This window comes from Anabrus simplex, chromosome 3 (genome assembly GCF_040414725.1).
Source record: "Anabrus simplex isolate iqAnaSimp1 chromosome 3, ASM4041472v1, whole genome shotgun sequence".
Classification (NCBI taxonomy): Eukaryota; Metazoa; Arthropoda; class Insecta; order Orthoptera; family Tettigoniidae; genus Anabrus; species Anabrus simplex.
Window position 1 is genome coordinate 287,911,170 of NC_090267.1, and position 23,094 is coordinate 287,934,263.

The following is a 23,094-nucleotide window of genomic DNA, read 5'->3' on the forward strand; positions in this document are numbered from 1 at the left end:
TCATTGACATTGAAGAAAAGATAACTCTCTTAGTCATTCTTCTATTTAAAATAAAATAACTGAAATGTTATTACTGTTATTAGTTGAGTTGCTCATTAAATAAATATTAATTTCAAAAAAAAAATACTCTTAAGTGCCAGTTCAGTAATCATATGTGCCCTAATATTCAGCTATCACTCACATCTAAGAAGTATCTAATGTAATTCAACTAGATATTAAGTAATCTGGTTTGTAAGAAGACTCTGTCACCATCAACCTTCAATTATGAATAATATAATAATAATTTCGTGTGGCTATTTCTAGCCAATTGCAGCCCTTGTCAGGCAGACCCTCCGATACCAGAAGACATAGTGCACTGTAAAAAACTAGGGCCCGCTAGCAAAGGCAACATTTTTCATATAAAGTATTAACATGATAAATACTGTGCAGCTTTTATGCTATTCTGCGTTATTTTATGTTATGTAGAACGATACAGTATTATAGGTCAATTAAGATGGTACGGTATTGAATTTCCATGTAAATTTGTAAAAAATACCTTCATTAATGTTTGGCTGTAATTGTTATCGTTATATTATTATTATTATTATTATTATTATTATTATTATTATTATTATTGACAACATAATCTACAAAATTATTAAGATGTACATGTAACTTATACGTAGTAAGTAATTGACAGTGCTAGTGATAAATATGTCTTAACTAGCAAATGTACCCGTTCTTCGGATTTCTACGTAAGTTACTCTACACGCAGTAAATAAGATGTTATTAGATTGTATATCTCTTAGCTTTATCCGAGAAACACCACGAGAAGGTACTCATACCTTCTTTCCGCTATAAGGTTCGCGTTGGTGAGTTTTGATTATCAGACTCCTATTTTAGTCTACATGGTTGGTCTTATGATATTTTCTCGTATTTCCTCTATTTATGCGTTTGATTGAGTTAGAAACTATGAATGGGGTGGAATTTGGGTAATTTTTTTTTTACACATTGCTTTATTTTACGCATACTTACGTGGCAACTAGAATTATAAACTTTGGCTCGCATATAGCCACTGTCTGTGCCAATGGGCTACATTCTGCGGTACTTTTGAAATATTGAGAGCCAGCCTTAGTGCTAATGGAAGACGATTGTAACCTCCAATGGTATTCCGCAAATATCTTGCAGAATAGAAGCTTGACGTCTCTTTAGCCTTCTACCCAACGAATAACCACGAGTTTACAGGAATGATGACGGAAGGGCATTACGTTACTTCCCTGCTGGCAAGCAACCAGAGACGTTCCCATGGTAACCTGTAGGTTCGTTGTCGGTCTGCGAAAGAGCAGGAAACCCACAGAAAATAGTAATATTCTCCGTCATTTTAAGAGTAAACCGAAATTATGGACGTAACAAAAATGTTTAAAATGAGGGGACGTTTCACATGTAGTCTACAGATTTAACAGGAAATCAATAGTGTATGAGAAAATATCACATATCTCGCTGATCTCCCCATAAACCTCCGCGATTTTAAAATCATATGTATATCAAAACCGGCTCCTGGATGAGTGTACTCTAAATATGAAGTTTGGTTGAGATCTATCCGGCCGTTTTGCCGTGATGGTGGAAGAGACTGACGGACAGACACGAAAGCTAAAAACCACTGGTATGGTCTTGAGTTGACCTAAAACGGATACATATTCGAAAAATGACAATATAAACGAAATTAGAGACATCTGACCCTATATAACTGTATTTATATAGATAAATGATAGCTTTCAATCGAAAGACTTCGACCAGGAGTTTACCCAAGTCATGAGAATCAGGATATTCCAGGTCTCATTTTTGCGGATGACTTCCTTCTACTCACATTGACTCCTGCTAGCATGCAGGGAAGTATAAATGAAGTGTTAAATTACTGTAAAGAGTGGAATTAAAAACGAATGTACAGAAAACCAGAAAATGATACTACATTGTCAAAGAGTGAACAATGGTGGATGGGTGAGAAGGGATTAGAAGTTGTAAAGAAAGTAGAGTATTTGGGTATGATATCAAGTGGGGTACATGAAAGGAATCTCCACGAAGATTGCAACTATAGGCATGAATAGCAATCGGGTGTACCATGGCCAACGTCAGACGATGCAACGAAACGTGCTGACGGCTAATCTTTTCAAAACCGGTCTCTATCCAAAAAGATTGCACAAAGATTGGTCTTTTTCAAGACCATTTGTATTTGTCTCTTTAAACATCGAGGGATTTTCTCGAGAGAAAGAAGGCCTATTAGCAAATTTGTGCCAAAAACATGCATGTGACATCCTGATAGTCCAGGAAACACACAGGGGGAGTACTAGGTAACGTCCAAGAATTGCTGGTATGGAAGTAATCCTAGAAATGCCTCATGATAAATACGGCAGTGCCATCTTTTCCAGATCTAAACTGGGCATCGAGCTCTGTACAGTCCGCACTCCATACCTATGCATTACATCAATCTACAAACCATCAGAGGCCATTTTCAGCTTTGAAACACCTGCCAACTTCAACTACCAGGACGTAAACTTTCTCATTGGCGATTTCAACTGTAGAAGCACAGCTTGGGGATACCCAAATTCTGATGCAAATGGAACAAAGCTAGAAACATGGGCTGAGGCTCATTACTTGTTTCTCATCCACGATCCGAAATTCCTTCAACAGTGGTAGGTGGAAAAGTGGGTACAATCCAGACAATATCTTCATGTCTTCAAAAATAGCTCGGCAATGCGTGAAAACTATAGGAGAGCCCATCACTCGCACTCAACGTAGGCCTGTCATTTGCACCGTAAATTCCTTGGCGATGCCTGAAGAGGTACCATTCAAGAGGAGGTTTAACTTCAGAAGTCTGACTGGACGAGCTTTGGTGAAGGACTTGACTCGGAAATAATAAAAAATCCACCACAACCAGAAATGTACGACACTTTTATAGAATGCATCCAACAAGTTTTAAGGAAAACTATTCCGAGGTCTAGTGAGTTGAAGGGAAATTTTATACACTTGATGAAATTACGAGTAGATTTGCTAAAATAGTTATGGGACTACATAGTTGTACAGCTAACTGTAGAGTGAGAATGATGTGCAATGATGTAAGTTTGCACACATCTATATTGTACCAGGAAAAATTGATTTCAAAGAGCATGAGGTTGTTTTGAGGGGTGCCTAGTCGTTAGGAGAAGGTACAGAGAGGGAGGATCGCAAGGCGAAATAACAGATGTTATAAACTTTTTTCCATTTATTCAATCAATGAAAAGTTACCCTATTATATCGCTGATTTGTAGTGATCATATATATTTATTGGAAAATAAACCCGAGTTCCAACAACAAAATATCGAAAAAATTCAACTGAATAATGTCCTTTTCAATCAGTTATGTCCATCATGAATTTCTTGGTATAAATTAATAAAGCATGTTGTAATAATATTTCACTTCAGCGAAATCCTAAAGTCCTTTCTATTATTACTTGTGATTTCAGAGTATGTTTTCTACGTAAATTAAATAAAGTAAGTTTTATGATTCCTTCTCGTGAACATCTCAATCTATTTATATTCAAATATAGAACACTTGAAATTAAATGCGATCTTCTGGTATAAAGTTCTAAGTATTGTCCTATTTTACGTAATTTTATTATACACTTTATGTGAATATTGCAAATTACGAGTTTATGGTACGCTTTCACTATAAATGAAGCACTGAATTGAAATTCTAAAGTTCCAACAAGTGACAACATACGATATTACGAGAGCACACTGTCTTCTAAAAGTCTGTCTTTACTTTTAAGTATTGTAAAGCGCTAATTTTCAAAGTTTATGAAAATATTAAGTGAGTGAGCTTTTGAATTGAGTTAATGTTCTTTGTCGGAAATGACACTGTCTATGAGAGTTTTGTTGAAAGTCAGAATTATGTTTCTGAATGAAAAGACACTTATATCACCTGACATATGTCTTCTTGTTGAGCTCGAACCGTTGAATACTGCTCTGCAAGCAGCAATCTGGAACTCAGCTAACAGCAAGCACCACGATGTTCCATAGTACTACGTCTCAGGAACTGTCCCTCATAGTACCATGTTCACGTTCCGCGTTGATCTGCATCAAATCTTCGTCGATCTCTGTCGTTGTCCGTCGATCTCCGCCGTTCTCCGTCGATCTACGTCGTCTTGAATCAGGATTTCTCATGTTAATAAAAGAGTGGCTTTAACACGACAAAGTCCATCTGATAGGCTACTGATAGAGTAGCCTATGTTGAAACGAGCACCATTTGATTTGTGCTGTTAGAACTGATTATAACTGTTTCGGAATTAATCACCATTCACTAGATGAGAAATGTGTCGAAGCACTGTTTCTTTTTGTAAGTTACGATAATTGGAAAATGAAAAAACAGATTTCTATGCACAGTTCATCCTTACACTCACTGCACACCGTTCGTCTTGTCAGAAATAACTCTCATTCGAAGCACAATTTATCATGACTCACTTTCACAGCAAAGAAATAAATAGCCCTCTTTCGTAATATATTGCAATGCTCCTCACCGTCACAGTTTCTGAAATATTCGTGTACGAACCCTATAATTCACAGTGTCACTGAATTACGAAGTATGCGTAATGTATTACGACGTATTTACAGTTCATTAAACAGTTGTTTCAAATGGTGTAGTCTGTTACGATGATTAGCGAACTGTCTTTATGCACAAGTTTTTTAGGCTTTGATAATACTCAAAATAGTCAATGTGTTGCAAACCTACACTCACGATGTTCTAGGTTGAAATAGTTCAAGACCATTACAATTTAAAGTAGTTGTGCTAACTTCAAGTTTGCTAAAGTTATTCAGACGAAAATCGACATATTTGGCAAGTTCAAATATTGGCGAAATATTACAAGTCTTATGAATTCGATGTTATACACACGTTAATTTCCGAAGTTCGAATGTCCCTGACGAATTGTAAGTCCAATAATTTATAGGTTACTCACTGGTATTCACATGAACTAAGTGTCAACTTGCTGTCGAAATTTATATAAGTATTTCGACGTTCTGGCAGAACGAACACTTAGTTCGACTTCATTCGTCGCGATCAGCATGACAGGCGAGCTAGCTGTGAAGGATTTGAAAGGGTTTGCTCTGCCTAGGACCTAGGGGGAGGTTTTTATTCCCCTTCCCGAAGGGAAGGGGCGGGCCACCTAGAAGGTAACGCCTTCTCTCTGGCCAGGAGATTTGCCGGGGTTTGGAGGTTTGTTGGAATTAGGAGCTGGAAAAGAGGAGCGTTGGTTTTTTTAGGGAGATGTGGCCTCTTGACTAAGGTGCGTAGCTGTTCCGTGCTTTATTTACATTTGCAGTGATACAGTTTTACAGTGCTTACACAGTTTTAGAATTTACATTGGAGTTAAAGCTATTTTATATTCATACAGATTGGTAGGGTTATATATTGTGTTAATGGAGCGGGGCTGGGGAGGTTCAATTGCTCTAGCATAGATGGGTTGATATGCCTGGAATTAGGTATGAGGTTAGGAGATGGAGAGTAGCAGTGCATTGTTGGAGGGAGGTGATGAGGATGCGTAGGAAGTCAGGTGTGGGTGAACGCGGGGTGATGTATCCTATGTTGGGAGGGGGAGATAGACTGGTGGATATGGTGTGATTGGATAGGGGGGTGGTCAGATACGGCGGTGTGCGGGGTCTGGGGTATGGCGGTTGGGTGGGGGCGGGGAATAGGAAGGTTCCATTCTATGATGTTGGCCGAATACTTGTGCTCCTCAGCTGATGAGTTGCTGGACGTGTGATTCGGATGGCAGCTGAAGTCGAACCATGTAGGTTTGACCGTGGTTGTTGCGTATCCTTATGGCCCGTTGTGCTGGGATGCCTGCAGTTCGAAGTTCCTGAAGTATTTCCGGCTCGGCGATGTTCGGAGAGATTCCACGTAGCACACAGCTGGGCCTGCCCTGGGGCGATGGTGGCTGCTGGATCAATGTTGGTAGGTTCGAAGTGTTGTCTGATGGTGATGGCGGAGCTAATTCCTGTGAGGTGATAGGGGGTTGCTGGGGTGAGCGTGACGAGGTATTTGGGAGAGATGATGACATGACTGGAGAGGGGTGGCAGGTCACGCTGGTAGTAGTTACAGTTGAGGCCGGAGTGCAGGGAGAAGTAGTAATTGTCGTAATGGTGGTGGTGGTGGGGAGGGTGGGCGTTATTGTCAGGAGTGTTGTCCAGGATGGAGGCTCATGGAGGATGGGTATGTATTCCGGCTCTTCTCGTAGCTGGTTCAGTACGGGCAGCGGAGGTGGTACCACTGCATAGTTCTTGCCTCGAAATGTTGCTCCTGAGGTGTATAGCCGGCGCTCAACTTCTTCTCCGCTGGTTTGTACTATGACGTGTGCTGTTGGTTTCCTGGTGCGGCCGTCTTCTGGTCTGAATACATTAACCACCTGGGGGTCTGCTGCTTTGAGCTCTTGATATATGTCTCTTTCTGAAATTGATAGGTCTACCCCGGGGATGAGTACGTAGGGCATGATGAATGGGGAGGCGACAGCCAACGAGGCGTCTGCCTAATTGTGCTTTGTTACGGTCGGCTGAGCTGCAGTTAACGGTGAAGGCTACCCGGCCGAAAACAGTTCTAGGAGTGGGTATATCCGGAGCCTCGGCTTATATTCCGTAAGGCCAAGGTTACTCGCCACGTCACGAGGAGAAATGTGGCTCCTTTCTCGTGTATATCTCTTGAACGCCTTGGTGGAATTTATTGAGACTGGCATATATTTGCCGTCAGAACACGAGCTACACGACGAGGTATGTCTCATTTTTGTATCTTCATCGGTTAAAAAGTTAGAAAATTTTCTTTCCGGTACATTCGAGAAAAAGGCATACAACAGGTGGCATTGACGTCACCCGCAGGTTCATCGCTCGCGACGTGTCCAGCTTGCCATGAAGAACGTCGTATCGAGCTCGCATAAGATGTCGGGCACATGAACTCATATGACTGCCGTCCTTTTCCAAATATTCCGGCAATTTTAAAATAATATACCTGGCTAAAACATTTCCTGGTACAATATATTAAAAGATTTTATTAAAAACAGCTTTGGCAAATCCATTCGTCCATTCTACTGGACCGATTTGCTTCATTTTTGGTTTATTCTCTCCGCAACTATCTGCCGGTGAACCATGAGACATTGTCAGGTCTCGAGGTTCAGCCAACATTGAGCAATCATATAATCAAATCATTAAATAATCATTCCAATAATTGCAGGCGAAGGGTTACCCTAACCCGCAATCATTCTGTACATAGCAGGTTGCTACGCGACTAACACTTCCATTAATATTCTGATATATGTGATTTTCATCCTTCGTAATGACATTGCATGGAGCCATGTTTGATAATGGTACAACCTCTCATGCCAGAGAGTATACACTTCCTCTGATCAAGGAAGATTACTGTTCCCTGCAAGATACTATTTGATTCTCTAATCTTTCCCAGCTTTCAAATATGTTCAAAAGATGGCAGAGCGTTCCTAATAACTTACACGCTGGTAAGAAAAAAAATCTTTGTACAAACAGTCCCCATCATCACATACGCCTTAGACATTATCTGGGAACACCTTTCGGAGGATAACCTACCTACACTACTGTAGAAAGAGTGAGGGCAATGTATCTTAAATAAGTTCTCTGCCTGGCAAAGAACGCTCCTCCTAGACTAACCTATGAGCTCATAAGGCAACCGTTCTATATAGAACTGCGATTATCCTACGAGACAATACCAAGCTTTACATCAAGAACTGCAGGGAAAAAAAATATATGGAGAGATTTTTACCAAACCGACGACATAATGACGTAAGAAGAGATTGATTCTAACTACGAACTGCGGCATACCATAACACATGTTCATAAAACCACTGAAAATGGCAGGCAAAACAATACGAATATGACAAGCTTATCAAGACATGTTAACTGACCTATTTATAAAGAATAATGCGATGGAGCACGGTCCCTCCAGCATATTGTTAAAAAAATAATCAAATATTGGCTAACACTGAAGTTGGGATCAGGTGGCGGAGTGTTACAGAAGACCTACCAACAGTAAATGAAATATCAGAAACAAGGACACTGGGTCCTGGAAACGATAGGAATTGGATGCTACTGAGAAACTGATTGTACATAGCATCTAAGAATATGTAAAAGAATAGTTCTAAGATTTAATGATATTGAAGAGCAACAAATTGCTTCACAGTGTAAAAATAAGAAGTCACTAGGGGAATTTTGTAATTTAACTGGGATAATGAGAATAAATGTAGATAATATAACAAATAAGGAAATGAGGGGCATACTATGGTGGTTAATAGGGTTATACAAAAATAAAGCATACAGACAAAATAGAGATGAAATAAATGTTTAATATGTTCTGAAGAAATGGGATGGGCACACCTTATGAATGTTTGGAGACAAGGGAAGTAATGAGGGGATATGAGAAAAATTGGTAACGATTTCAGCTGTATACAATAGTAAAGTTATTGAACAGACAGTGAATGCATCCGGGAAGAACTGAACAATTTTTCATCATTGTTAGGGGAATGTGGAGTAGTAAACTGATGGAAGGAAAAGTAGTTATACGTGCTTGTTACTAACAGAATTGTACCTAAGGCAACTAGAAAATATAACTCATTTGAAGAGTAGAGAAGTTAGGTACGTTTATTATAGATGTTACGGAGATATCCGTGGTAGTCAGAGGTGAAAGAAGGTGCGGGCTGGAATAGGTCTCAACTACAAAATTAAAGTTAATTTAAAACTTTAACAAAGGTTATATTTTCTTTTCAAAATCAACAAATAACAGATAACAACATTTAACAATTTTCACTAGGTGAAATAACAACGAAAGGCAGGTACAAAATAATTTTACCCGTTCAGGGATTTTTTACAAGGTTTTGGGCTTCGAGCCCCACAGTCACAATCCTTGAGCTATTAGCCCAACTTTACCAAGGTATAAAATTGAACAAAGGGGCAGAAAACCCCATCATGCTAAGGAGCACTTGCTCCTAATTACAATGTTAAGCCTCCTAGAGGCACACAGAGATCAAATTTACGAAAGAGCAGACCTGCTCTCAATAGTTCAAGCCTATCAGGAGGCCATAAGCAGACCGTAAACTCAACTGCCCTTAAGGCATACTTATAAATAAACAGGGCAACTTGTACCTATTCTACTGGGCCTCAAATGAAAAAATAATATATTAATTTAAACGGCCCTAAATACAAGGGGAATGGAGGCGAGAACTTACACTCCTAAATACACATATTAAAACCTAAGAGGCACTAGGCCGATAATACAGGGGCTAATCCCAATCTATGGAGGTGACTCGTATGAGGAAACTTAACACATTAAGGAAGCGTAGAAACGGTTATGAAAACGTAGTCACCTCAATTTCAAAATGAAGGGGAGCTCGAGAGGGTAAATCACTCTCTATCCCCGCTTTACAGTAAAAGAGATTTGTAGTTTTTACATAGACTGAAAAGGAATTTACATTTTAAAGTGGTAGGTTACATATTAAAGGTTTCGAACCTTCCCCGAGAGTTAAACTGCTGAGCTAGCAAGAGATAAAGATGTTAAGAGGCCATTACCTTGATGAAGAACTGCTACCTGCTACATATCCACACACTAAGCTAGATGTTACTAAAGTGGCGCGGAAACAAGAAAATCAGCAGTTTTTATACCCTCGTGGAAAATTCGAGACCTTTCAGGAATGAGTAGACACACCCCCTCAATTTTATTGGTTCACTAATAATTACACATGGAAATTCGAAGAAGAAAGCAATGATTGGAGGAAAATTAATTACAGAAATTACGGATTGGCTGAATTCAAAACAGGCGGAAAGGAAGGATTAATGTTGCCAACCCACAAACCACAGAACAAAATTTAGTAAGGACAAAACTTATGAATACAACATTTCTAAAAGAGAGTTCATTCCTTTGCACCAGAGTGTATTACCATAGTTTTTGGTAGAGACATCTGTTAGAGAATGTCCACTCTTCTTGATCACTGAAAAACAAAAGTAAATCAAAAACACTCAGTGACATCTTCTGATAAACCGTAGAGTTAGTTCGGTTTTTTAAAGTTCAGGGTTTCTCCTGTAGAGTAGATTAAATTGGCGCAAGATTTGAACTTGCGTCGTAGAGGTGTACCGCCCGGTACAATAGATATAGCATATAATTAGTTTATCGTCGTAGTTCTGTTAGTCTGCACGTTTTTTGTTTTTCTTTCGATAGTTAATATTAATATTCATTTAAGGTGTCGGACATATGGAGTGACTGAGGATAACTACTGTGATGACCTCTTTGGGGTGGGTGTCATGTTTCCTCGATAGCATGATCGAGAAGTTTCATTTCTTACAATAATATTTCTAACACACTTTTCAGGCCATTCTTTCTCTGTTTAATTTCTAAATTACATACAAATGTTACATTTTGATTCATATTTTCCGGACACATTCTTTATTTGTGATTTTAGTGCATGTTTTACAATTATACTATATTCAGTTTTGTAAACTTCATGTATCGAAAATTAAGATTAAAATAATCAATACCTCTATCGGCTCTATGGTTTCCGAAATTATGGGAGATGTTTATTATCTTAAATCTCCCGTTAACACTATGGTTGTGAGCTTTTCAATAATCCATCTGTGTAAATATATTTAGCCTTCTTTATTTGACTGAATATTAAAGAATACTGCAGTTTAGAACAATGATGTAGAATTTTATTTAGCGAATATCATAGGGATAGACAAAATTTACCATACATAAATTTTATGATCATCCATTGACACCAAAATTTTACAATTGAATCTCTTCACATCAACTGAACATGCGCCATTTTGTCGATTCACCGCACGTTTCTTCTTTCTTGTCAGATAGTGGGTAGAACTTCTACGTCCATATCACCAAATACGATGAGGGCGTCTTGCCTCCTTGACCTAACGCAGAAAGCTTTCGTAGAGGTGATGGCTCCTCCCCGCCATCACCCGTGGCGACCATCCAGTAAGTCGATGCGCTTTGTCGCCCCCGGAATCCTTTCGGACGCGCACCTCATCCCGCGTATTTGTTAATATCCCCGAAGTTTCAGTCGTATCCGACACTCGGGACTGAATCCCCAAACAGAGAAAACCCCTGTTCTGAGGAGCAGTGACCTCGTGTCGAGTTCGACTGTCACCCCGACGATATAACAAGTACAGCGAGGGAGTACCAGCTGCGATCGCAACAGGCTTCCCCGTAGTGATGGCCCCTCCCCGCCATCACCCGTGGCAACCATCCAGAGAGTCAGCACGCTTGATTGCCCCCGGAATCCTTACGGACGCGTGCTGGGTAAACGGGGAATAGCGAAAACAATTCTTACCCATCATATATTAACTGAATGCGAACTGCAAAGTAAGCTACTTGTTCAACAATGGTATGTTTCTGTCGTGTCTTATTGTTGACTGTGCACCGAATGTGTTGCGACTATAGAGCAGAATGAAGGCTACTCCCAATCCCATCATTTCCTACCAGATCTTAAAATTATGATTAAGATTAAAATGAAGAATTAAGGTCGTAAGAAAAAACTGAGCTTCTCTCGTATATTATATTGTTTCGTACCGGAGGATTCCTGAATTGGGCTGTTACACTCCAGCCCTCGCATTGTGTTCTGGACACAAATTCCATTAAGTATATCAAATACTGTAGTACTCCTGGAAGTGGTGCATCACGCTCAATGATCAGTAATTACTATGTATAGCATGCATTACAAGCTGTCATTTTCTCATACATTAATACGTTCTTGTGGCAATAATTAATTTATACGTTTCCTTAGAAACATGTCCAACATGTCAAGCTTCCAGAAACTGAACCGTAATATTATTTCTAAATATTCAGAGCACTTCCTTCGTGATATACTGACCGTATCGGGGCTTTCATCGACCCGCGAGTCCACATGCATGTCCCATAAAATCTGAATACATACTTCCTTACATAGCTATATAATACAGACATGATATAGGCTTTTGGGCTTATGCCGTATCAAGAAAGTAAGGTGAAATTCTTTCTCGTGAACAGTCAAGATTTTCTTTTGATGGCGCAGAGTAAAGCTCTCTGCAAAACTTAAAGAATTTCACCTTATTTTCTCGACACGGCATAAGCCGAAAAGTCTATATCATGTCTAGAAGTACAGGTCATGAAAACATCAATGGCAACATTTAAAATCTCTGTGGGGAGGATACTTTTAAGAAGGCTTCAAAAATATAGCAAATTAAGGAGAAATGAATCTATTCCTTCTTCTTCATGCTTTCTACTGAGATGCCTGGACCATAACACCATTCCCAATTGTGTGAATCTGAAGCACACGTTAAATACTCCGAAGGCCAGGAGAATATATCAACGCGCTAGCAAGACTCTTGTGATCGAGAGTGTGCATTACACGCGTAAGGAACTGGACTCAGGCTCCCGAGAGTTGGTTCATTTACACCTGCTGCCGTTGTCTTTCGATCGCATTATTGTTACACAGCCTGAACGCAAATTTAACCAAGTGTCATTCGGAGAGAAATCAAGTTCCTCCGACTAGCTCAGAAACAGGCGGTCTCTCGCACGTACCAGGAGGCTAGTAAAACTGTCGTCAGTCTTTCCAAGGAATTATTGGGCGAGAACCAAACGGCAGTTCTCGCTAGGGGTCTTAATTTCGCTGTCGCTCCCTCTAAAATTCTCACTCAGGAGTTAATTACTTCCGTTGAGGCAGCCATCCACAAACTACCTAAGGGTGAGGCTGAGGAGTTAAGACAGAAATGTGTGAGACTCATAAGGTCCGCTGTTGTACCCGCACCCAATTTAGCAAGAGGCCAGAGGAGAGCTCTGAAGGAACTTAGAGATGATTCTGAACTGACCATTCGCTCAGCTGATAAGGGTAATGCGACAGGGTTATTGACACTGACGAGTATAAGAATAAGATCTCGGCTATATTGTCAGAGCCTGTTTACAGACTGAGCTCACGTGACTCTACTACTCGTGTGTCCAACGCCACCGTGAAGCTCTTTAAAAGACCCGGTAGAGTCTGTATCTTTAATGTTAAATTTACTGTTTTTAGATACATTTATCTCAGAAACGGTTCATACTAAAGGCTTAATTTTTTTCTCATGCTTTCTTTATACATTCTTGCGTGTTTTAACACAGGGATTTATTCATTAGAGATATTCGTCCATTTTTAATTTTTTTATTCATTGTAACATTTTTGGAAAAATCGCTCAACATTTAGCCCCCTGTTTCTGTACTAAACGCTTCTCTCCAAAAACGTTGTGTTAAAGTGTGTATATTATGACTTTATGTAATATCTGAAAGTTTCAAGTTTCAAGATTGTATACTAAATAGTTTTTGAGAAAATGTCCCTTTTGTTCAGAGAAAAGTGAACTTGCAGGAACAAGTCTTCAAAGTTTTTCAATGTAATCCTGCCCCATATGATGGATCATCTGGGTTGTCTTGCACCTCATCCTCTAGTCTTCTTCTCACAGCTTTCTTAGTTTGTCTTGACAGATTTCGACAGTTTTTTAGCTGTTGAACAAGTAGGGGTATGTAAAATTTCTTCAGCGGAGTCCACAACATTTACATCACTTAGGCCTACACTACTACTGCCAACACTTACAACTATAACTTTTACAGTAGGTTTTCCAACATTCTTCCTTTTCTTAAAAACCCTATTGCTCAGTCGCGGCATTACAACACAAACAATTGTTTTCAAACAACGAATGTAACTCCCGGAAATGCAGCGAACAATCACATGAAAAAATGAGCTTTATTACTTCATGGATTATTAATTTCCTGTCGTTTATCCGTCACTTATCTCTAAATAGGCTAGCAAATGTCACAAATACCCATTATGTTACATCTACACACATATACCACCACTGGGCGGTAATATGAGGAGGGAGCCAAGGAAACGTGTATTGTCGTTGTCAACAAAGAGATCTCCCGGCAGATAGTTACCGCGCCCATGCAGTGTTGTCTTAGAAACGCAATACAAAGCACTTATAATTAAGATATGACCATGAATTATAGCTCTAATAAAAGAAGAAATTCTCTAGATTTTTATGGAATGAAAAAGTAAAATTTCCATTTTTGCCAAATTTCACCCTACCGGGTCCTCTTACGTGGTAATTCCCAGCACCTTTTTCAGCTGCTAGATTAATCGGGTGGTAAATGCAACCTATGACGGCAATACCTGGCTGAACTTCCTTCAGAACTGCTGAAACCCCATTTTTATATCCTATCATAATAGGAGCATTTTTCGGAGCAGAAAGCCACACAGTTTTCAAATGGTATGTTTTGAGAATTCAGCTGTGATAACATCAGGTTACCTATGTTCCGCCCTGTTGAGCCCCGCCTAACACTGCTATGGATAGCACAGTGTTCACTACTTTTTCCCGTAAAATATCATAGAATGTAACAACAATAGGATACAATTTGGCATTCGTATCATTGTTTCCATCCGTTGCCAAAGAAAATGGTCCGTTCTGAAGGCACTTAACAACTTCAGATGCCGGTGATGCATTTTCTGCCATTTTATTTACAATGCATGCCGTTTATATGCGACCACAGCTTTACAGTATTTCTTCGCAACTTCTGATGTGATCTTAAATAAAGCACCAGCATGATCAGCCGCAACTTAAAGGTACGTTGTGTTCCACCAAAAAAGGAAGTAAACAGACACTCAGCCCTTATTACGTCACTGTCAACTTTTCCAGACTTGGCAAAAATGGTGTTGATTTTCTTATTATCTTCCTTCCATTTAACATAATTTACGTGTTTACCGCACTTCACATGATTATTTAAATCGTTTCTTCTACTATGTGCACATGGTACCGTGCAAAAGGCACATTTTTCTCCTTATCTTGATTTTAGTATGCACGGAAAATCAACAGAATATGATTCTTTAAACGTCTGGAAGTACTGTTTCTTGTTGAATTTATTAATGAATCCTACAATAGGAATATAGCGTATGAAAATATCCGAGAACAAATGTCTCGATATCTACTGAAACATCGAAAGGAACCTGGATCACTGAATGACACATAAAATTATAACAAACACTCAAGTCAGTCAAACACTTCATTAAAACATGTCAAAGCACACAAAGTCTTAAGCCATTAAATGAACGTGACATTAACCATGTGAACAAAGTATATGCACATGGTAAAAGACACACACACGTGGAACGAATGTAATTAGTCCAAGGAATACTGTAAATTGCGAAGCACGAAGTTATAACACAAATACTCAAACACTTCATTAAAATATGGCATAACCTTAAAAGGCCAAAACATTAAAGGGACGCCAACTTCGTGAACAAAGAACAACACTCACGTGGTCAAAGAATATGTGTTAAAAACAACAAGTGAATGGAGAAGAACAAATAATTTGCGGAGCAGTGCCTGTCGACACGTAAGATTCACTTGGAAGAACTGTTATCCTGGCTTTACATTCAATTCCAATGACTACACAAACATTACACGGTTAAAAGTACCAATCGTACCAAAGAATGAGTTATTGACTGTCGTGGATTTGCCTTCGACCCACGCAAACAATCGGTTCTACGGAAGTGGGGTGATTATTTTTTATTTTGTTATTTATTGGTTATAGAATGTCTCAGTGAGATAGTGGCTCAAGGAGGGACTGCCCTTTACAATCACAGCTTGGCAGCTTTCAGTTTCAGTTAAGAGATAAGTTATACATATAACAAGGGATGTTTTACAAATATTGATTTACATCATAATATCATTGGTAAGGTAAGGGTTATTCTGCCCGAAGGCAGGTCCGAACCTCCTCAGAGGTGTTCCTGAGCCGGAGTTTACGTGCGGTAGGGTGGCCAGTTAGGAGAATTATTCTCCCTATTGTAATCCATCTCTTACTTGATCATAAGCTGCACCTTGACCTGACATTTACTCTAATAAGAGTTATAGAAAATTATCACTCTTAATTTACCCAATCAATCAAATTCTATTTTGATCTATAGTTTCTATTGTCATCCTATTGTCACCAACAGCGCGTGGCAACCCATCCAACTCCTGACCACGCCCAATGTTGCTTAAACTTCGGAGATCTCACGGGATCCGGTGTTTCAACACGGCTACGGCCGTTGGCCATAATATCATTACGGTACATCATATCATTATTTTACATGGAAAAAAAGAAGATATTCAAAATAAACTAAACGTAGGTGGAAAAATACACAGTGGTTATCGATTTATTCTCCAACATATTGTTCAAGGAAGTACCTGCGTACTTCTTTTTTAAATCTGTACAACTTATTGATTTGTTTCAATTTTGGAGGTAGATTGTTAAAGACTGCTTGCTGAATAAGAAATGCTTTTAACGCCATATTTGGTAGTGTTTGTGGAATCTTTGTAAAATTGGTTTGCTGATCTTGTGTTATGGGTGTGAATATCTTTGCTGTATCGTAGTTCTGTATTAACACAAATCATATTATTTTTATACTTGAACATAAATAAAGCTTGAGAGTATTTAATCTGACATTGTACTGGTAATATGTTTGTTTCCTGAAAAACTTACACAGATGGTTTTAGTAAATCATATCCATACATAATTTTTAAATCTCTCTTTTGGAGTATTTCTAGTTCCTTTACAGCTTCCTGTGCACAATTTCCCCATATTATATTCATGTACATAAGGTGTGAATGTATGAGGGAGGTATATATGTTTCTTAAGTGTTGGTTGTTTATTCCATAGCCCTTCAATCTTTTTAGAACTCCAATTACACTAATATTTCCCCCCTTACATTTGAGATATGCTCATTCCAACTTAAGTTATTGTCTAAAGCCAGGCCTAAATATGAAAACTGCTTTACTCTTTCGATGGGCTCATTGCCAATTTTTACTACATTACAGGTATTGATAATTTGTGTTGGTTTATGGAATATCATGCATTTTGTTTTCGAGGTGCTTATTACTAGATTATTCTTGTTCAGCCAGGATGTTAATATGTCGAGATCCTTTTGCATATACTCCATAATCTTTTGTACGCAACTGCTGTCATAAAGTATAAATATATCATCTGCAAACAGGAATATCTTACCAGTAAACTCTAGATAACCTATATCATTAATAAATATTAGAAACAATAATGGTCCCAGCACTGAACCTCCTTGCCTCCTTTAAATTCATGTGCAATTCTATAGTTCAATTCAGCATTTGTTTATTTGCTTAATCTGCTTCTTATTATTCTGTGGACACTGTCTTGGATCACAATGACATTATTAAGGTATTTCTACAATATTTCATTGCAGGGTGATGCTTTAATAACAACGTGTACATACAAGACCACTGATCGTAACAACATCACTCTAGGAGGATTTGCCATCAGTGACGAGATGTGTGTCAATTACGTACACTACTTCCCAAAAGTAGACCTGGAAGTTTGCAAGAGCTCCATCAGCACAGAGAGCCTAGATACATATTTTCGCTTCCTGCATGAGTAAGTATCTTTAAACATATTAAAGTACTGTTATAATATTAAAATACTGCAATACTTTTCTCATTTGGGTGTGTTTTTGTGAGTATTTTCACATAATGGATGTTAATGTAGGTAGCCTACCTTTATTTTGAAATCAGCTGTTTATTTTTTTGTTGGAAGCATATTTTTTCCATTAAATTAGGGTGAATATGGACAAGATGAAAAATGTACAAAATAAGTACTTTTATTTGAAAATTTGAGTGTGACTCTAGGTAATGTTTTGGAAGCTAATGAAGATGATCCAGAACAACAAGAATCTGTAATATTGTAATATTTCATTTCTTGTGTCGGTAGACCTGCTAATGGGATGTTAATTTACTTAGAATTTCCATACTGTGTAAAATGTTGCCTGATATTAGCTTGTGGCTAGACTGCAATGTTAAACCTGGTGTCCCACAAAATAAATATATATAAACTTCTGTGCTTCTAAGAAAAAAACTTGTTTGCTTTGTTTGATCTTTACCAACACAATTTATGATCTTTGAAGTGGAGGGTAGAATGGAGTTCTTTGGAGGAGAGATTCACCATGATTAAGCACTCATGCTTGCTTCCTCCTGTCAATTGGAAGATTGTTTGCAATGGTTTCCCTGTCAAGACACTTGGTTCTGCCACGTAGTTTCCCGGGCTGAGATGCCTACAGGGTAAAATGAGCCAACCTTGAATATCTCTAGGCTGTGAGTTGATAGGCAACCAAAACAACATCCATCTAATGGCTTAATTTATTGTGCAAATGTACGGCTCCATGGCTAAATGGTTAGCGTGCTGGCCTTTGGTCACAGGGGTCCCAGATTTGATTCCCAGCAGGGTCGGGAATTTTAACCATACTTCGTTAATTTTTGCTGGTGCTGGGGCTGGGTGTATGTGTCATTTTCATCATAATTTCATCCTCATCACGATGCGCATGTCGCCTACGGAAGTCAAATCAAAAGACCTGCATCTGGCGAGCTGAACTTTTCCTCCGACAATCCTGGCACTAACAGCCATACGCAACTTTTTTAAAATTGTACAAATAACCCTTAATGATGAACTGTTCTATCCATGAGAGTACCTGCAAATTTGCTTTATGGCAGTAAGTAAACAACACACATGGATGCATGCACTCATATGTATTAAGTGCCAATGATGGAGAATGAAATTAGGGATCGTAAATTTAATAAAAGTATAGCAACCATGATGCACTAGATTAGCTATTGGTATACTAATTTAGGGTTGAAGGTTCAGAAACTTCAGGATGGAATTTAATGTTAGCAGTAAGAAGTACAACTGACAAAAATATCAATAAGGAAAAGGAAAAAACTATAAATCAAGTTATATATATGAATATACTGATGAGCATAATAAAAATGTTAACGTTTCTCATGCTTTCCAATGAAACCTTTCACTGTGCATTGAATTTTGGGAAATGTTCTCAAAGATTGCCAAATGGAATGAACTCAACAATAGGCAATAATAACCAATAAAAGACCATCCCAAAGGTATAGTGTTAGGAAGCTGAAAATTACTGCCTATCGGAAGAATGCAAATCTTCATTTTCATACCGTAATTTAATTGTTACCTCCATGTGCGAGGGAGGGAATTCTTTGACCTTCAACTCCACGTAAAACAGCACCTATGGGAATGAAGATGCTGTTGACCACACAGGATGCCTCTAGGGCAGTGGAGTTGGTAGAGGAGGTACGCAGCTTGCATTATGTTACTGATTTGTTACACTGTGCTTCATCAACAATTTCACATACCATATAGAGGTATGGCATTCATAATCTCATAGGCCAGGATTTGGTACAAGGAGGTCATCTTCTACAAGGGATGACCAGCCTTCAAATTCTGCGTGACTGGTGCAGTATTGCGATTGAAGTCAGAAGTTGGCTTGAACAAGTATGAGGTGTGAATGTCAGTGAGTGGACAGTGAGCAGAAGATTAACAGATTATCATAAGGCTAAATTCTATCTCAGAAGCAAGAGAAAAATAAAATAAAATAAAATAAAATAAAAAAGAAAATAAAAGAAAAGAAAAAGAAGCCTTGCAAAAGGGAACCTCAAATGCAAATCCATATTTCCCATCAAAAACTTAATTCCTTTTTTTACTTTTTCAGTAAAATTGTCAACTACATTCATAGAGAAATATTTTAAAATGGCATAAATTGTATATTTCAATTGTTTTATTTTCCAAATGCTTGATTTACTAATAGTATTGATGTAATGGCTTAAATTTTCAAAAAACCTGTACATGTTGTTTAAATTTGTCAAGTTCCATTTTATTTCAGTTAGCCCCTTCCCTCCAGGTACAGCTTGGGATTGGTGAAACATAGAGTCCGTCATAAACTGTGTGTCTATCCAGGTTTTCACGAACAGCATATGCGATGTGTATGCATGTCGTGTAACAACTAGAGTGAATATTACCGTTTTAGCTAATGTTTCAAGATAACAAAATCCTTGTTAGAATATTGTAAATCTTAACATACATTTGTGTGCAATTTATCTATTATTTTTATTTCCATATTTATTTTAGATAACATGATGAACTTCCCGCAACAAAATGCATAGGCTATATAGTTCACTGTTTTTCATTTGCGGTTTTCTATTATTTTCTATTATTATATTTGGTGTAATTTCAATCCAAATAATCCATAATCCAAAATACACAACAACAGAAATATATTAAGTATTCTAAAATTGTATTTATGTTGCAATTAAGGCTTTATATAGTAAAAATTCTTACCTTCTAAAAACTTGTTCCTCAAAGACTTGCGCCTATAAGACGGCTCTGAAATATCTGTGATAAGTAGTCAGCAGTAATTGGCAAGTATGCTGGACACTGATTTCCCTTTGTATCACCTTTCCATTTCTAATAAGTCCTGATGGAGCCTTTCCCCATCCTCATCACTGACCTCCTCAAGGTTCGATGGAAAGAAATTCAAGTGCGAATGGAGGAAGTGGATCTTAAGGGACACATTGCATCTCAGTGTCTTGTAAGCCCTCAAAAAGTCTTCCACCATATCACTGTAATTGCCTGCTCTATATTTTCCCAGAAAATTCACACAAACCAATTTAAAATCAAGCTAGGCATAAAAAAAAAAAAAAAAACCAGGAATGAGAGTCCCCTCAAATACAGCATCATGTAAGAGATCGCATATTTGTGGCCCTATAAAGATACCTTCCTTTAGTTTTGCCTCACTCAGCCTTTGAAATTTTCCCCTCAAATATTGAAATGCCCTTCCTTATATGTCTATCGCCTTAACAAAGTTCTTCATCAACCCCAGTTTTATATGCAAAGGGGGGGAAAATTATTTTGGTGACATCTCCCACTCACAGAGAAAACAACAAAAATTTTTGAATCCTGACTGCATTCCTGTTAGTGCGAATGGAGGAAGTGGATCTTAAGGGACACATTGCATCTCAGTGTCTTGCAAGCCCTCAAAAAGTCTTCCACCATATCACTGTAATTGCCTGCTCTATATTTTCCCAGAAAATTCACACAAACCAATTTAAAATCAAGCTGCCTCTGTGGATCCGTGGTAGTGTCGGCTTCCGGATCCCAAGATAGCGGGTTCAAACCCGGCAGAGGTAGTCGGATTTTTGAAGGGCGGAAAAAAGTCCATTCGACACTCCATGTCGTACGATGTCGGCATGTAAAAGATCGCTGGTGATACATTTGGTATTTACCCGACAAAATTAATTAAATCTCAGCCATAGACGCCCAAGAGAGATCCGGTTTACTCTGTCTGCCATCTAGCGGACCTAGAGTAAAACGGAACGTCGAAATTGACGAGCAGACAGCCAGATGGCGTCAAATCGAAATGTCTGCACACGGTAGCTGAGGATACGATTATTATTATTATTATTATTATTATTATTATTATTATTATTATTATTATTATTATTATTATTATTATTATTATTATTATTATTATTATTATTATTATTATTATTATTATTATTATTACCTATCACTTTTAGATCTGCACAAATCTGCCACCCATATTCTATATAGTTCAAAGCCTTAAGATTGTTTCCATACTATCATATATTTCTTTCATATTAACGGAATAGACAACGGGGGGGGGGGGGGGGGGGGGTATAACATTCCTTTTGAGTAATAAAACCAAATAAAGTTGCCCAGACAAGGAGACAATAGCAGCTTCCGCTCCCAAAGAAAGAAACAGTTCTGCTATACAAATATCTCAACAGTGTTAGGTGATACAAAATAACTAATGTTATTTTCGTGATCAGCATGTCTGAAAACATGATAATCGATATATTTTGTGCCTGAGAACAATTCAATGTTGTACTGTGTAGTTTTGTAGAATTTATTTGATGCAAGCTTAGTTTCATTCTAATTATATAAGATAACCGTGGCTGATTTTTCTTGCAGATGGGAAGGTCAAGGCACAAGTCCATCCCATGGTATTTCTGACAACTACAAAGCAATTCACTGGTCTCCCATGAGGACAAGTGTCTTACATGATCTCTACCAGAACTCACCATTGTCTATGCAGTGTAATCAGTCATCAGGAGAACGTTTTCCAGGATACTGGGAAAACCTCTCAGTCACACCAGTATTGTTTCCACTTCCACCACAGCCACGTGTATGCACCAACAAGATGTGAATGTACCTGTTCCAGTGCTGTAATTATACATGATATGCAGTAGATTACACTGGATAGAACCTTGAATGTAAAATATCTAATCGTAGAAATACAGTTACCAGTAATATATATTGTTGATTTACATCATATGTTCTATTTTTTGTTAGATGAAAGAAGTAGTACAGTGCTAGTTTCAGTCGAGTTGCCAGTTATTCTATGTGCCATGTCTGGGCGAGTGGACGATGCAGTAAATGCCTGCTAAACATAAAAAGAAGTTTAAAACAACTGACTGTCTTAACTAATAAAAAAAAATCCGGGATATTGGTTTTTTAATGTGATGATCCATTCTTTGAAGTTGAGGGATTTTCTACGGACATATGGGAATGATGTGACCATGAACACGTTCTCATTTTCTGACATGTAGCATGCAGGAACAATGGCAACCTTTGTGAGACTCGCCCTGTAGTAGCAGCAGCAGACTTTTTTTCTAGATGTTCAAATTAACATAATGAATAAGAATTATTCCTGACTAGCAATGAAATCTACTGTACATAACTACTTCAGTTTAATATCATGTAGAATGCTCTAAGCTCTACTAAGATAAATGTTGAATACAAGAATGCAAATCATAAGTTTTAGGAAGGTTTTGAGAAGCACTCTCCAAAAATTTGTTAAAATTGCAGCATGATGGTTCTGAGCTTCAAAAGCACAAAAAAGTGAAGAATAGGTCAAAGCTACAGCCTAAATAAAATGAAAGTTTGATATACCTCTTTGATATTCTTTACTACCCCAACCTGTCACATACTGAACAGTGATATGGATATAATGTTTGGCACACATGTGGGTGAGTGTGGAGTTCAATGATATTAGCATCAATTGCCTTTATCACACCAGAAAACATCTTTCTACTTGAGTCTGTATATGTCTCTTTGTGGTAAGTAGAATTTTATACATGCAATTTCAGTAGAATTATCAACCATGGTGCAAAATTATTGTTT

At 38.2% G+C, this 23,094-nt stretch overlaps 1 protein-coding gene across 1 annotated transcript in view; it reads left to right on the top strand.

Annotated features, from left to right (window-relative positions):
- Positions 1-22,862, top strand: part of Tbh (Tyramine beta hydroxylase) — a 145,100-nt gene extending 122,238 nt beyond the window's left edge. The window contains exons 8-9 of the mRNA XM_068227054.1: positions 17,285-17,472; positions 21,883-22,862. Coding sequence (XP_068083155.1) covers positions 17,285-17,472; positions 21,883-22,117 — 423 coding nt within the window. The 3' untranslated portion in view covers positions 22,118-22,862. The remainder of the gene's footprint in view (positions 1-17,284; positions 17,473-21,882) is intronic.
- Positions 22,863-23,094: the final 232 nt, after the last annotated feature.